The sequence below is a fragment of the Pleurodeles waltl genome, chromosome 5 (assembly GCF_031143425.1).
Source record: "Pleurodeles waltl isolate 20211129_DDA chromosome 5, aPleWal1.hap1.20221129, whole genome shotgun sequence".
Classification (NCBI taxonomy): domain Eukaryota; kingdom Metazoa; phylum Chordata; class Amphibia; order Caudata; family Salamandridae; genus Pleurodeles; species Pleurodeles waltl.
Genome location: NC_090444.1, coordinates 741,820,968 through 741,835,637, shown reverse-complemented (window position 1 = coordinate 741,835,637; position 14,670 = coordinate 741,820,968). Strand labels below are relative to the sequence as shown.

The 14,670-nt window shown below is 43.4% G+C and overlaps 1 protein-coding gene across 2 annotated transcripts in view; it reads right to left on the bottom strand.

Moving 5' to 3' along the window:
- Nucleotides 1–14,670, bottom strand: part of ANAPC1 (anaphase promoting complex subunit 1) — a 614,893-nt gene that overhangs the window by 161,230 nt on the left and 438,993 nt on the right. For both annotated transcript variants that reach the window (XM_069234703.1, XM_069234704.1), the window contains exon 38: nucleotides 5,284–5,370. In XM_069234703.1, the coding sequence (XP_069090804.1) occupies nucleotides 5,284–5,370 (87 nt within the window). The remainder of the gene's footprint in view (nucleotides 1–5,283; nucleotides 5,371–14,670) is intronic.

Genomic DNA, 14,670 nt, shown 5'->3' with positions numbered 1-14,670 from the left:
AAAGGCCTGAAGGACTGAGCAGGAAAAGGGTCCTTCTCGGTGGACCTGGATGTCCATACAATAATACTTTGTGGGAATATGGATGAAAGCCCACGTCACTCCCTAATAGATGTCAGTAACAAGCACCCCGTGAGCCACGGCAGTGGTAGCAGCCTTGGCTCTGGTAGAGTGAGCATACCAGCCCTCAGGAGTATATTTCTTGGCGGTGCATAGCAGATTTTAATGCAGAGCAGTATCCAACTCATTACAGTCTTTTTCTAAACAGATTTGCCTTCCTACCTAGTGGTCTGTTGTACAACTGATGTAGAAGCTTAGCGCTCTTTTCAGACTCAACTGGTAAACCCTTTTATTTTCCTTAGGTGAGTGAGGTGGAGCAAACAACGCCAGAGCAGTGATGTTCTGACAAAAATATAATGGAGTCACTTACTATGGAAGGAAGGATGCTTGAGTCCGGGGAACCAGCTTGTATAGGTCGAAAGTGGATTAAGGCAGTTTGACAGAGCCTGTAACTCTCATCTGCCGAGCATAAGTTATGGCAACAAGGACTACTGTCTTGAGAGAAAGGAGCTGAATAGAAGAGTGTAGAGAGGCTCAAAAGGTGCCCATATGAGGAATGTGAATACCAAATTTAAGTCTTACTAGGGCAAAAAAAACAAAGAAGGGGTAAATATATATTATATCTCTTTGAGGAAACACATCAAAGCAGGTGATTTAAATGACCGGCTGGTCCGGTAACTGTAAACAACCGAAAGAGTGCATAGATACCCTTTAACAGTGCCCAAAGCAAGGCTTTGGTGGGGGAGGGAAACAAGCAATAGAACTTCAGACAGTTTGGAATGAACTGGGTTAATCCGTTTCACAGCACATCAGGCCACAAACTTATCCCAAAAGCAGGCATACACATTTGGCTGAGGGACACCTGGCTGTCATGAGAACATTCACAACTTCAGGAGGATGGTCTAAAGCACTCAAATGTCGCTGCTCAATCTCCAAGCATCAAGGTGTAGATTGCGCAGGGGCAGGTGAAGAACCCAGCTGCTTCGACAGGAGTTTCTTCCTAAGAGGCAGGCTAATTGGATTCAGATGCTCACATCTTTAGAACTCGGGACAGGAGACGCATCGGTGGGAAGACATCAAAGAGTTCTGAGTTCCACTCAATGCAAACTGTGTCTTCAAGCAAGAGATGTCTTGGAAACTCTAACAAGTAAAAGGGCTGACATTGTGTGTTCTTGGCGGTGATAAACCGATCAAGCCAAGGTTCTCCCCATTCGTGGAATAGACACTGCACCAACTCCAAACTGCCATTTGTGAACCGCAATGGTCTTAGGGTGTCTGTTCTCTCATTCAGGGAAGTCACCAGAAAAAATACTTGACGGTTCAGGCACGTCTAAAGACAAAGTCTCCCAGCACAGGTCCACAATCTCATCTTGTCTTGCTTTTTTAAGTACTCCATGGCAGAGGTCTTGTCTGTGCACACTGCATCAGCTTCCATTTGATGGAAGGCAAGGAGCCTTTCAATGCCAAACGGATAGCTCTCACATTCAGACGTTTGATATGGAGCTAGGCCTTCGCTGGAGACCACACACCTGATATCTACCTCTCACAGACTGCCTCCTCAACCCAGAAGGCATGCATTGGTATTCACTGTGCGCTCTGGGTGGGGCAAAGAGAGGGGTCTACCACCGACCCAAATAGGATCCCATAACCATCATTGCAGATCTTTTGCAGCCTACAGCCTCCTCCAAAATCTGAACCAGATCTGAAATATCTCCTTGGCGCTGTGTCCACTGGGACTTCAGATCCCGTTGCAAAGCCCGCATATGCCATCTGGTGTGCTTGACCATCAGGATGCAGGAGGCCATCAGTCCCAGCAGCCTCACAGTCAATCTTACTGAGATCAAGGACAGAAGCTAAAACACTGGGATCAGAGCCCAAATGTACTGGACTTTCTGTGGCATAGGCACGAAACAGCAAAATGTCCAGAATGGCTCCAATGAAAGGGAGTATTTGCATAGGAGTCAGGTGTGACTTCAGCACGACTGCCTCAGGCCACCCTGCCTTTAACAGCCAAAGGGACAAGGTAAAGGAAGACCGGTACCCCGATCTCTGAAAATTTGCTGCAACCACAACCAATACGGCTGAGAACACCTGAGAAGCGCTGGTAAGGCCAGAAGGAAGTACAGAGAACTTAAATGCTTGAGGCCAACAGTGAACAGGAATGTGGAAATAAGCATCCAGCGCTACCATCCAGTTTCCACAGTCGAAAGCAAACAAGACTGGGGCAAGGTTGAGTATCTTGAACTCTTTGAGAGGACAAAGGTTTATTATGGGACAGACCCCCAGCATCCTTTTTTGGCATCAGGAAGTAGTGGGAATAATAACCACAACGACTTCCGACAATGGAACCCTCTTCTCTATGGCTCCATTCACCATGCAACTCAAGTGCCAAATCCACTTTATCACGAAACAACTTGGAGTCATAGAATGGCATACCCAGAAATCTGGTCTGAATGTCTCCCGAAAAACCGGTGAACTGCATCCAAGCTTGCCTTCGGACAGCCATGCCAGTACGAATAGCTCTACTGAGGGAACGGGATGTGCCCAGTCTGCAGCAGAAGGTGAACTTGGCTACATCGCGGCCATCCTGCGTGGTTTGGGAGAGAATAACCCATAATGCGCAAGAGAAACAGCCTAAGAGGCAGCTGGTGTTTACTGAACGAAGGGCCAAGCTTGTGGAGAAGAAAACCCTCTTGGCAATGGTTTCTGTGCTCCTCAATTCTGTGTCAAGGGGGGTACCGGGAAAATACTTCAGGATCATTCTAATGGTGGAAACCTGCACACAAAGCATTCAGAAATTGGAGCTTGGAGAGAACTTTGGGGTTTCCTGGAGCAGGACAATGACGTCTGGCAATCTGGCAATGCACAGGTGGACCTGAACAAGGCTTGGCCTAGGTGCCCAAGAGTGTTATCTGTAAAAGCCTCATTAAACGGTAAAAGAGAATCAGAACCCATCTGGCCAGGTTGCAACGTCTCTGTCAGGACATTAATTTTGATCTCCTGAGTGGGAATGTGGAAATCAAAGACCTCCACTACTCTTTGCAAAACCACAGTGAAGGAGACACCTTCTTCAGTGGCAGGCCATGATAGGGAAAGTAGACCAGTGTCTGAGGAGGCATCCATAACACTGGCATTCTGGATATCTTTGTACCAGTTATCCTTGAAATATGGTTGAGCAACCTGTACCCCAACATCAATCACATTATGTAAATCTGTTCTAAAAAGGTCATGAAGGACCTGAGCCTTACCCGAAGGTGGAGGGACTATGTCTAAATCAGAACAGTGGCACACAGGTTGCTGTTCAGATAAAGTAGCATGAGGCCTCTGTCAAGGCACCACTGTCACAGCATGGGACAGCAATATTGGTAGGCTGTCATCGTCCAGAGTCAATGGAGCCAGCACTGGCAGGTCACAGTCCGGTAAAGGTTGTGGCGCCCAGGAGGGAAGTGGTACCAAAGTTGGTCTGAAACCTTGGGTGGACCCATAGGTCTTAACTGGCACAGACAGTGGACTTGCTGGCGGAAAACCAGAAGGAAGGCCTCTCGGCTCCGTGAGAAACAAAGGCTAACCAGAGTGACCTGGGAATGGCCAAAAAGGCGCAGCTTGGCATTGAGAAATTCCTCAATTTGCTGTGAGGTTCTGCTGAATTCAGATGTTCCAGTTGTTGTTGTTCCGGGTATGCCCAGACGTGGGTCCCGGGCTCACTGCGCCACTGGATTCAAGCTAGCCTGGCTGATGAGGGGTGAAACCCCGAAACCGGTCCCAGGATGCTTGTTTCCGGTCCAGGGAGAACCTGGCCTAGCAGTTCGGGCTGGACTGTTCCCATGTGGAACAGGGTCAAGACTGATTTGCATATGGCTGGGTTCAAACTGGGGTGGCATGGTGAGCAAAATAATGGATGGATTAAACCCAGATCTGTGACTGGGGGTGAATGTTTGATTGGTTCTGCATTCCGTCCATCCAGTTACGCTATCCTACAGCGTTGTGTTTTGCTTTGCTTTTGCTGCCCTAAGTGCGCCAGGTATGCCCAGACGTGGGTCCCAGGCTCACTGTGCCACTGGATTCAAGCTAGCCTGGCTGATGAGGGGTGAAACCCCGAAACCGGTCCCAGGATGCTTGTTTCCGGTCCAGGGAGAACCCGGCCTAGCAGTTCGGGCTGGACTGTTCCCATGTGGAACAGGGTCAAGACTGATTTGCATATGGCTGGGTTCAAACTGGGGTGGCATGGTGAGCAAAATAATGGATGGATTAAACCCAGATCTGTGACTGGGGGTGAATGTTTGATTGGTTCTGCATTCCGTCCATCCAGTTACGCTATCCCACAGCGTTGTGTTTTGCTTTGCCAGTTGTTGAGGGTGCCATGATTGGAATCAATTCCAAAATGAACCAACTTCGGGAGCATCACCTGGAGGCCCTATGACACCCTTATGTCTTTTTGGAGGAACGATTGGGGCGGAAAAGAATAGAGTTCCGCTTGGACTTCTTGTGCTTCTTTTTCAATTTCCATAATGACTTGGAGCATGAAGCAAATTGGTCACAAGAGATGGACCTATTTTTTATTTTTATTTTTTAACTTGAATGACCCCAGTGGGGAGCCACCATTCACTGCTTCACTACAAATAGCTTAGATTCTCGTTACCAAATGTCTTTAGGGTGCATTAAGATGCAATCACTGCAAGCCTTGTAGTCATGATCTGATACTAGGCACCACAGACGAACCACTTGGGGGTCAGTCTCAGATATCGGTTTGCGACATTCACCACAGGGTTTAAATCCTTTGGATTTGGGAGGAGACATAATACACTTGCACACTGGGTTTTGAAACAAGAAAGTCTTGAAGAGACAAGGACTAGCTCTCAATCCACATCTGTTGGCGCTGAAAGAAAGGAGCTGATGTCAGCGCGCCCTAACTGACGTCATTGCAGAGCCATCAGCACCCCCTGACGGTAAACAGAAGTACTGTTGAAGATCTTGCAGATCCAGTCTGATGACTGAGGAGTACTCAAAAGGAGAAAAATCTGCGTTCAGATGCCTATCTAAATAAGGGGAACAGCTACAAAGTTGTGTCTCACTAATTAAATGTACTGAAAACATCCAATGCAAATTTATGAAGAACATTAATCAGACAAACCCATAACAAATTACTTGATATGCTAACATACTTGCCATAATAAGAAATATTATTATGTACACCAAGTTATAGGTATTATTTGATTTAAAACATACCTGTTGTCCGTGCCGTGCATGGGGAAATGAGGATAAAGTGCACAAAGTAAAGCAGCAACTGAAGCACTGGAAGTACTCAAGGAATATCTGGAGAAAAAAAAAAACATACAGGATTTTTTGCCTCAACAATACAATATTGACTGGTTATACAGAGAACTCCACACGTATAACTGTTTTGATGGAACTGATGATATCAGTCCGTGAAGGAGAAAAGTCAATCCTGTGGAGATCTGAACACGGGGCCTGCAGATTATACTGTTCTCTAGCTGTAGTTTATCCGCAGAATTATATTAAAGTCCTCGGAGGGCTTTCATTTAGCTACACTGCCATCTATCATTAAATGCAACTACTAAATAGCCCTGCTAGCCTAGCTTATTCACATGATATGTTAGATGCTTTCATACTAATGCAGTGCCAGTAAAGGTGTGGGCTCTGACAGTGAAATACTATCACACACAATCGAAAATAAGAATGGAAACATTGTTCACTGCTATATTCTTGTTCGAAAGTATCCTGAACTAATTCTTTCCGGTAAAGCTCTGTGTCCAACACCCAAGACACACTTATTTCATAGAGAATATGTTTTTTTTTTTTTTTTAAACACTGTGAAGATGCACATCATACGTTTCCTGTCTCTTTTCCAAATATAAATAAAAAATAAGGATAACCAAAACCTTCTACAAATATTTCATTCACTTCTTTAAAATGAAAGAATCCGGCAACACAACTGAACAATAACAATTATAACCAATTTGTTTTGAAAGTAACATAAGCAGAAACTCTCTGTTACAATTGAATTGCTTTGTTAAGTTATTTTAGATAGTAATATTTAAAGAACTAAGATTATAAACAATTAACTTCTTTCTCTCACGACATCTTCATTAACAGTCAAAAAAGATGGAAGAGCATGGCAAGCCGTTTGCCAATTAAGCGTGGAGGAAACTCGTAGAAAACAGTAAAAGTCTATTAATTGGAATAATGCAAATAGAAGCCCAAAATGAAACCAAAAAGGTTTCACATAGGTGCCTCACCCTGCAGAATGGAAAGAAGGAGAAAAGGAATGGAATTAATATTTCAATGAAAAACATTTATAAGACGGGGCGATGGCTGATAATGCACCACAGCACACACCCCATAAACAGAAGTGTACACATTTCTTGAAAATACATAAGACAAGTGGATTATATAGTAAAACAAAACCAAATCTTTAAAAAAAAAAAAAAAAAAAAAAAAAAACACTAAAATCACCAGCTATGGTAAATGATGCAACCTTAGCTCCCGGATTATATAAACAACATTAAAAATGGGATCACTTATGACATCACATACAATGTAACCAATATCACCCTGCAAAAAAAGCAGTGGTGTTTCACGATATATGACAAGCCATGATAATGATTTAATAAGGATCAACTGAAGGATGACAACTAGGAATCCTCTTTTCAATTTTTATAGTGAGCAGCCTACTACGCTTTGACAGTGTGAAAATCTGAAATGTACGTAGATAAAAGATGTGTCTTATACAATTATCTTATACTATTACTATCAAATATATTTTTGCACAGTTTTAATATTATAACATTTGAAAAAGAATGGCATGGAATTTTTTATATGCATTTGAAGTATCTGAAGATAAACTTTTTAACAGTATGGCAGCTGACCTTGGGTAAATGAGTTATTTAAGGAGACAGCAAGACAAGCTTTTTGGCAAAAATGTTTTATGGATCATATTATGGACATTTGTTACGCATATTTACAGTATTGCAGCCTTATCTATATACAAGCTGAAGAGATATAGTAGTGGTTTTGTCTCTATACAGCCTTTCTGTAAACATCTCCTGCTCGTCATTTTATGACACCTTACATGTGAAACAACACCTACAAAGGAGTAGTGCTGATGCAATAATGTTATTATCTTTATAAAAATGCCGATTTTCCACTGCAACAATTTAAGTCTATGTAATAAAAACAACATGTGTGTCACAAGTGATGTTATCTATGGTGTCACGTGGGGCTATAACTGCTTGGCTCACTGTAACAGACAAAAATAATTTTGTTAGGTTTGGGATTTTAAAAATACATCCTCACAAGTAGAGTGTTTTCTGTTTTTAATAATGTCAAGAAGTAAATGATCCGAATGAAAAAGTTACGCACCTTTGTTAACAGTCTTTTTGGTGGATACTCTACCTTCAGATTCCTCACTTAAGTATATCCGAGGCATCAGACTCAATCCAGAAACTTTCAATGCCTGTAGGGAGAGCTGGCTCCTCTATGGCATCAGAAGCAGCGTCCCTGTGACATCACTGGAGCCATCAAGTGTTCCCGCCAGTGTATGTGACATCAGTTTGTTGTTACGTGCTTTCGAGGCAGAAGGACGAGACTAACATCAGAAGGACAGGTGCAGTATTTTGTACGATATTGGAACCTTGTTAAGAGGACATTCTTAATATTCAGCCGTGCACCAGGGAGAACATCCATCAGAAAGATCATTATCGGAAGTAAATATCTTTTGTTCTGATCGATGCTTCTACTGCAGATTCCTTACCCTTTCAATAGATCCCCAAAGCACTACCTGACCTGAAGGTGGGTCTATGGCTGATAATACCACAAAAAGACTGAGTGCACAAAATGTCCTTTCCGCCTCACATCAGGGTTCAAGCAACAATGCTTTTAAAAAATGTGGTGGGAAGTCCACATGAAAGCCTTACAGATATCTGCCACAGGCACCCCTCTCACCAGGGCAGAAATAAAAGCTTTAGCTCTGGTGGACTAAGCCCTTATATTTTCTGGAGAGTCATTGTGCGCTCAGGGTGTAGCACATTTTGATGCACAGGATTATCCACCGTGACAGTGTTCTCTTGTGCACTGTCTGATCCTTCTTCTTTCCTTATGTAGCCTATGAAGAACTGGTCAATGAGTCTGAATTGCCTTGTTCCGCCTATGTAAACACTGACAATTCTCTTGGGGTCCAGACTGTGGAGTATCTCTTCTGCCTTCATGAGATGTGGGCCGGGGAAAGAAGACTGGCAGGGTAGTAGATTGGCCTAGGTGGTTAGGAGCAACCACTTTCGACAGTCTGATTCTTAGTACCAACTTATCTGGAAAGCAAGAGACGAGTGGGTATTTCACACTTAAAGCGTGTAACGCTTATAATGCTCAATCATCTAGCTGACGTGATTAAAAAGTCTGTTTTAAAAATGAGCAGCCGCAAGGTGGAACTGTGCAACAGGTCAAACAGGGAACACATTAAAAACGTAAAAATAAGATCCCACTGTTGCATTATAAAAAGCGAAAGAGAAAACCTATTTGTGAGACCTTACAAGAACCGCATATTGGGTGATTTGAAGAGGGAGCGCAGGTCAGCAAGACAGAGGACAACTGACAGGGCCAATAAGAAGCCTTCAACTGCACCCAGTGTGCTCCCTTGCTGCGCTAGGTAGAGGGCGAATCACAAAATGTCTGATATTTGGGCCTGAAGAGGGTCTACTGAGTTGTTCGCATACCGGTTTGTAAACCCTCTGTATCTGCTTGAGTACACCGTTTTGGTAGAATGCATACGGACACATAAGATAAAATACACCACTTCAGGAGTCAATGAAAAGGAATTCAGCTTAACCAGATCAATCCCAAGGCATGAAAACCTGCCCCTGTGATTGCAACAGAAGGGCTACCCTTTGAGGGAGACAGAGCAGAGGCATAGGTAAAGGTGTATGACATCTGCATACCACACCCTTTGTGGCCAGTGTGGCACTCAGGATGACTCGGGTCCAGTTTAGGCATTTTGCCCAACGGCCAAGGAATCAAGGGTATAGCACAAAATGCACAGTAAAGCCGAAAGGTTCCACTTCTAGTGAAACCCATTCCCCAATGCTCCCTACAGAAGATACTGGAGAGCACAGAATTTTGGTCAGTGAGTGTTCTCGTGAGTGGGAAATAGCTCCACTATAGGAGTCCCCTCCGGAGAGAATGTGCATTAGATTACCTCCGAGTGAAGGCATAACTCAGGGCTGGCAAGATTACGCGGACCAAGACTGTCAATGACAATGAGTACTCTGGCTAGAGCATTGGCTACCAACCAGAGTCAATGGTCCTGAGCTCAGGACTAGAGCCATAGAGGTTCTTTGCTGAGACGATGCAATTCTACTCGCCCCTGCTTGGTGATGTACCACATCGTGATCGTAGTGCTCATCAAGATCTGGACTGACTGACTGACCACAAAGGTAAGGGAAGTACGCTTTGAGCGCCAGCCAGATTGCCTGTAATTTATTCTAACACATTAATGTGAAACAATCTGTTCTTCTGGAATCCAGAGGCCTCTGATCATCAAATCTACCAGATGAACTTCTCACCTGAGAGTGGAGGCACCTGTGATACGTGTTGTCACCGAAATGGCCTAGAAGAGCCAGACATATAGGTATGGGAATACTCACTCATGATACTCGTCTGGACATCTTGTGAGAACCATGAATGTCTCCGCCACACGAGGTGATGCAGGTAAATAGATGTCCCCATAGCTCTTGCAATAGAGTGTATTGTATAAGGACCAGACTGAATCACTTGTTTAGCTGCTGTTTGGCCATTCCTTACCAATTCTGAAAAGTGACTAGCCAGATGGTCTAGTAAACTGGGGGGAACCATCTGTGCTGTGTCCAGACCGGCATATACATACTGACCAAGAAGATAAAAAAAGATATTTGGGCATCCTCCCAGAAGAGAAGACTTTCTTTGGAAACTGCCATCCCTCCCTAGGGGAGGCAGTGGTGGGGAAAGTGCCTGGTGGTAGCCGAGAGGAACAAGAGGCTTTTAACCACCAGGCTTCTGCAGATGGATGGGAAGACAGGAATACTAGATCACCAGGGGCTGGTCTATAGTACCTTCCTGCTGATCTGTGCAATGCAGTGGAAACAATTTTTTCCCCCCAAATTGCACATATTGGTTGTGAGTAATGCAGTGAAAACAGTTGGGTTTTCCCAAACCACACGTATTGATTCTGTTAAGTTCTCATTAAAGGGAAGCAAGGGTTCCGTGGTATCGGAAGCCGTATGCAAAACCTCAGTAAGGATGTTGGCTTTTATTTCCATTGAGGGTAGCAGAAGTCCCAACATCCCTTCTGCCTTTTTAATTGCCAAATGGTAAGTATTAACCTCCAGCAGAGGAAGTCCAATTGGGGAATACAACTCCCACTTCGGAGCGGTACCCTTGCCAGTCATCCCTCTGTACTAAAAAATAAGAACCCAAGGTAGAGGGCTACGCATAAGCATCATCTTCTTGGCTAGAGTCTTCTTGAGGATCTGTGTCTCCAAAAAAGAATCTGCCATCCTTTACCAGACATTGAACCTCGCTCCAAGAGTGCTAGAGCGTAAACTCCAACAGGGGCAATGACACTTGATAAGATGAGTGTGATGGCAGCTCGGGAATTGGAGTCAAGGGTTGTGGTGCTGGTGGCATCAGTAACTTCATTTGAAGCACGGGGAGGATCTAGCACTGAAGGCTACAATGAAAGGACGCCAGATGGGATGATGTTGGCAAGTCCCTGAAGGTGAAACCAATGAACCGATCGGACCAGTCAGTGGTCGAGAGTGGACCATGGATCAACAGAATATGTCAAACATTACAGATTTATCTTCAGATTGGGGAACTCTGGCTAGGGCTGACTGGGCTGCGGCCTCAGAACTACAGGAGGTAACATCTCCGGGATGGGCGCTGGGTCCGATGGAACCGAAGCTGCTGGATCTTCTGTGATGTTTTCCACCAGCTCTGACGCAGATGCTTGTTGTAAAGGAGTAGGATGTGGCGACTTACTTTTAAATGAGTAATGCCATCCTGATTCATCTCACCGTTTGTTCTTAGGTTTCTTCCTTGATGGCAATGGCAGAGACTCTGGTGTCCTTGACCTGGACTTAAGATCTCCTCAATAATCATTCCACACCAGTGCTATAAAGATCTTTGCTTCCATCTCCCTTTTATGGCTTTGGGATGCATCCTTTGACAGGAGTCGCAGGCCTTGACATGGTGGTCGGACCCCAGGCACTAAAGACATTTTTTGTTGGGTCTGAGGTGGGCATTCACTACAAGGTTTGAAATTCGATTGTTTGGATGGTGACATAGTGAAAAAACCTACACCTGAAGGAAAAACGTTTTGAGGAAAGCACTGGCAAATTCCTGAAGAGATGCATGCTCCAGATTTGCATCGATGGCGAGGAAAAAAGGGAACGGACATAAGAAAATGGGGATGTTTTACGCCAATGTCATAGGGATGCTTCTTCCAATGGCAAAGTAGTGCTAGAACCCCCTACCGGCATGGAGAGCAATCAAAAAGTTATCAGATTCAATCTGCCATATGGGAAACGTGAGGAATCTGCAGGTAGATACATCCATCTGAAATCTGGTTATAACATTCAATAATGTATAGCTACGTGGCTGTTCATCATACTTATTTTAATTGAATTTGATTTTAAAAAAGTATTAATTTGTCTTAAAACCAGAGGATTGTGTGGCTATTTTGGTTGTACCATTCTACTCATACCCATTTCCTTTTCTCATAAACCATCTGAAACTTTAAAAACATGATAGTTACTTTGTCAGATAGTGACATCACTCTTGTTATTTGGATCTGAAGTAGAAATGCAGATTTCAGTGCAAGGCATATATTTCCATAATGCTTATCGGGTCTCAGACTGATACACTATAATGTATCGAGTGAGGCATGTACATACTGCTAGCATACTAAAATTCAGTGCTGAAAGTGCTCTCTATGAGAGTTGGACGGAAAGGGATCTAAGTGATAATGCCTTCTCCCCACAACAAAACTGCATGGTGTGATAGAACCATGAAATGTGTTCAAGAAAGGAAAAATGTAAATAAGTAAATTGTCCCTTGTGATACCTTACTGGTTCACTGGGCTTACCTTCATTACTTTCCACACTGTCTCTCATAGATAAGTGAATATAACAGAAAGGAAACACATTTCTTCCAAGTCAGTTTGATGGCCATGGTTGGCGTTTTTACTAGGGACCAGGTATTCGTGAGCAAAGTAGCCAGCAAATGCCAGAGCATCCAAGAGTAAAAAAAAAATAAACACAAAAAAAACCTTAACACGACTGGTAAGAGGAGTATATTCTACAGGAAACTAATTTTATCTCTATGATTGACCCGTAAGTGGTATCTTGATTCAGAACTTGGGTGCTGAGAAAATATGCATATTTGCGTATTGCAATTACATCAATACTATATAGGAAGGTATAATTTATGGCTGAAAAAGTGATAACTTTAGACATGGAATAACTAAGTACGTAAAAGCTGAGTAAGTAGAATGTGAGACAACAGGAGTATTACCTGTGTGGCAAAGACTGGAAATTACTTTGGAGATGCCATGCTGTTCCCAAAGCAGGAATTCTCCTAATAAAATGGTTTTGACATAGTATGCTGCTGCACTGCAGCTATGTGCGCCTTGATACGGGTGAGTAGTGCGCTTTACAATTGCTATGATTGATTGTGAATTATTTCACATTGACAATACATAGCTTCATGTAATAGCTTTCCCATGACAAATGGTTCCAGACACATGCTTGCTATATATTTATCTGTGTATTCTCCCCGTGTCTGGTCTACTTACCATTGGGGATCGCTGACAGTTAATATTATTTTCTCTGTCCCATATGCATCAGTGTTTTGAGGAAGAAAGTAAGTTAGTAGGAGGTGTGGCTATGTGCTATAATTTTATAATCACAATATCATCCTCTCTCACCATTAAAACCACCTCTTCTTAGATGAGCCCTCAAATGAAACCTCCTTCACATCTATACTGTTTTGGTTTCCTTGCAATCCACTTTCAGGACAGCCTTTACAGATATTAACCTGGAAAGGCTTTTCAAGCACATGCCATGACTAAACGTCTCCTGACATCTTACAATTCTCTTAAACTTCTCCAAAAAGGACCACACCAGACAATATTGCTTTCCTATGGATGCAAGTAAGAACTTGCAAATTTAATGAATAATTAAAGAAAGGCAAGAATCTATAAACATTGTCAGAATGACTCAGTGGCAGCAAAGGTAAGGGAGGTAGAGGAGCACTAAGGCACTGTATCTGCATCCTTACATGGAGTAGCAGGAATGGTAGCCGTACTGGTGGGTTGAAGCAGGTGATGTGAAAGCCTAAGCTTAAGTTATGTTTAGGTTTCAGATTTATAGAGAGCATGGCTGACCCAATGGGGTGTCCTAGTACTAGGAAACGGTCTACATAATTCAGATGTTATAACACAAAGTTATATAAGCAAGATTTTTAAGTTTCTTTACAGCTGCTTCAGATGGAACCAGGTGTAGGTGAAGCAGAAGACTGAACCACTGTTTAGAAGCCAGATATCTAAATTAGCACCACTTTGTCTGGGTCTCATTCTGGCAAAAGTGGCTAAACATAAATTGGAAAACTGAAGTGTCCTGGAGGGGGTGTAAGGATGAATCAAGAGCTGGTGATGTACACCTGTGATGTTAAAGCACCCCGGTAGGTGAAACTGAGGGTCTTGAATCTAATTTTCTTGGAATATGATAGCCAGTACAAGTCTCTAAGATGGAAGAGAATGATGCCTCGTGACTCAGATAAGAAGATGGCCACATATTCTGGATTAATAATAGGTGCCTCAAAGTTTTCGGAGAGGTCTAAGTACAGAACACTACCATTTCTAGGCATGAGATAATTGAATGGTTATTAGTTTTCTGAGCAGATAGAGGAAGAAACAATAAGATTTTTTAGGCATTTAATGAATCCAAAAAGAAGGCTGTAAAAATATTGATTTAATGTTCTATGTTAAGTTTGTTGTAGGAAGCTGGCCTGGGATGTGGTGAATACCTGTGGTATTCTCACCTTATACCAGGTCCAGTTAATCCCGTATTACTGAGGTATAGTCAGTGTCCAGGAAGCCAGTCTCTCTAGAGGTAGCTGTGAATGAGCACCCAAGACTTATCGAGGAGACATGCAAAGCTTATGCAATACCACTGTAGTCACACAGCTCTTACATACATGAAAGAGCCACACAGTGTTACAAAAATAAAGGTACTTTATTTTAGTGACACAAATACTAAAATACTATAGAGGCAATATACGAGGACCATCAGCAGTACAGATCCGGAGCAGCTGAAGAGTTCCTGGAGTGATGCAGTCAACGTCCTGCGCCGGAAGGATTGCAGCTGGTCAGTGGTGTGGAAAAACCACCAACAAGCCTTGGCAAAGGCAAATGTTACTGGATATGAAATTAGGAGTTGCCGGGTACCAGCAAGGTTCAGGAGGACTGAACCTGCGGAGGGAGTCCTGGGTAAACCTCAGCCATGAGCAGAGTCACAGGAAGAAGAGGCAGCCACCACAGGCGAATCACAGGTCACAAGCACAGGA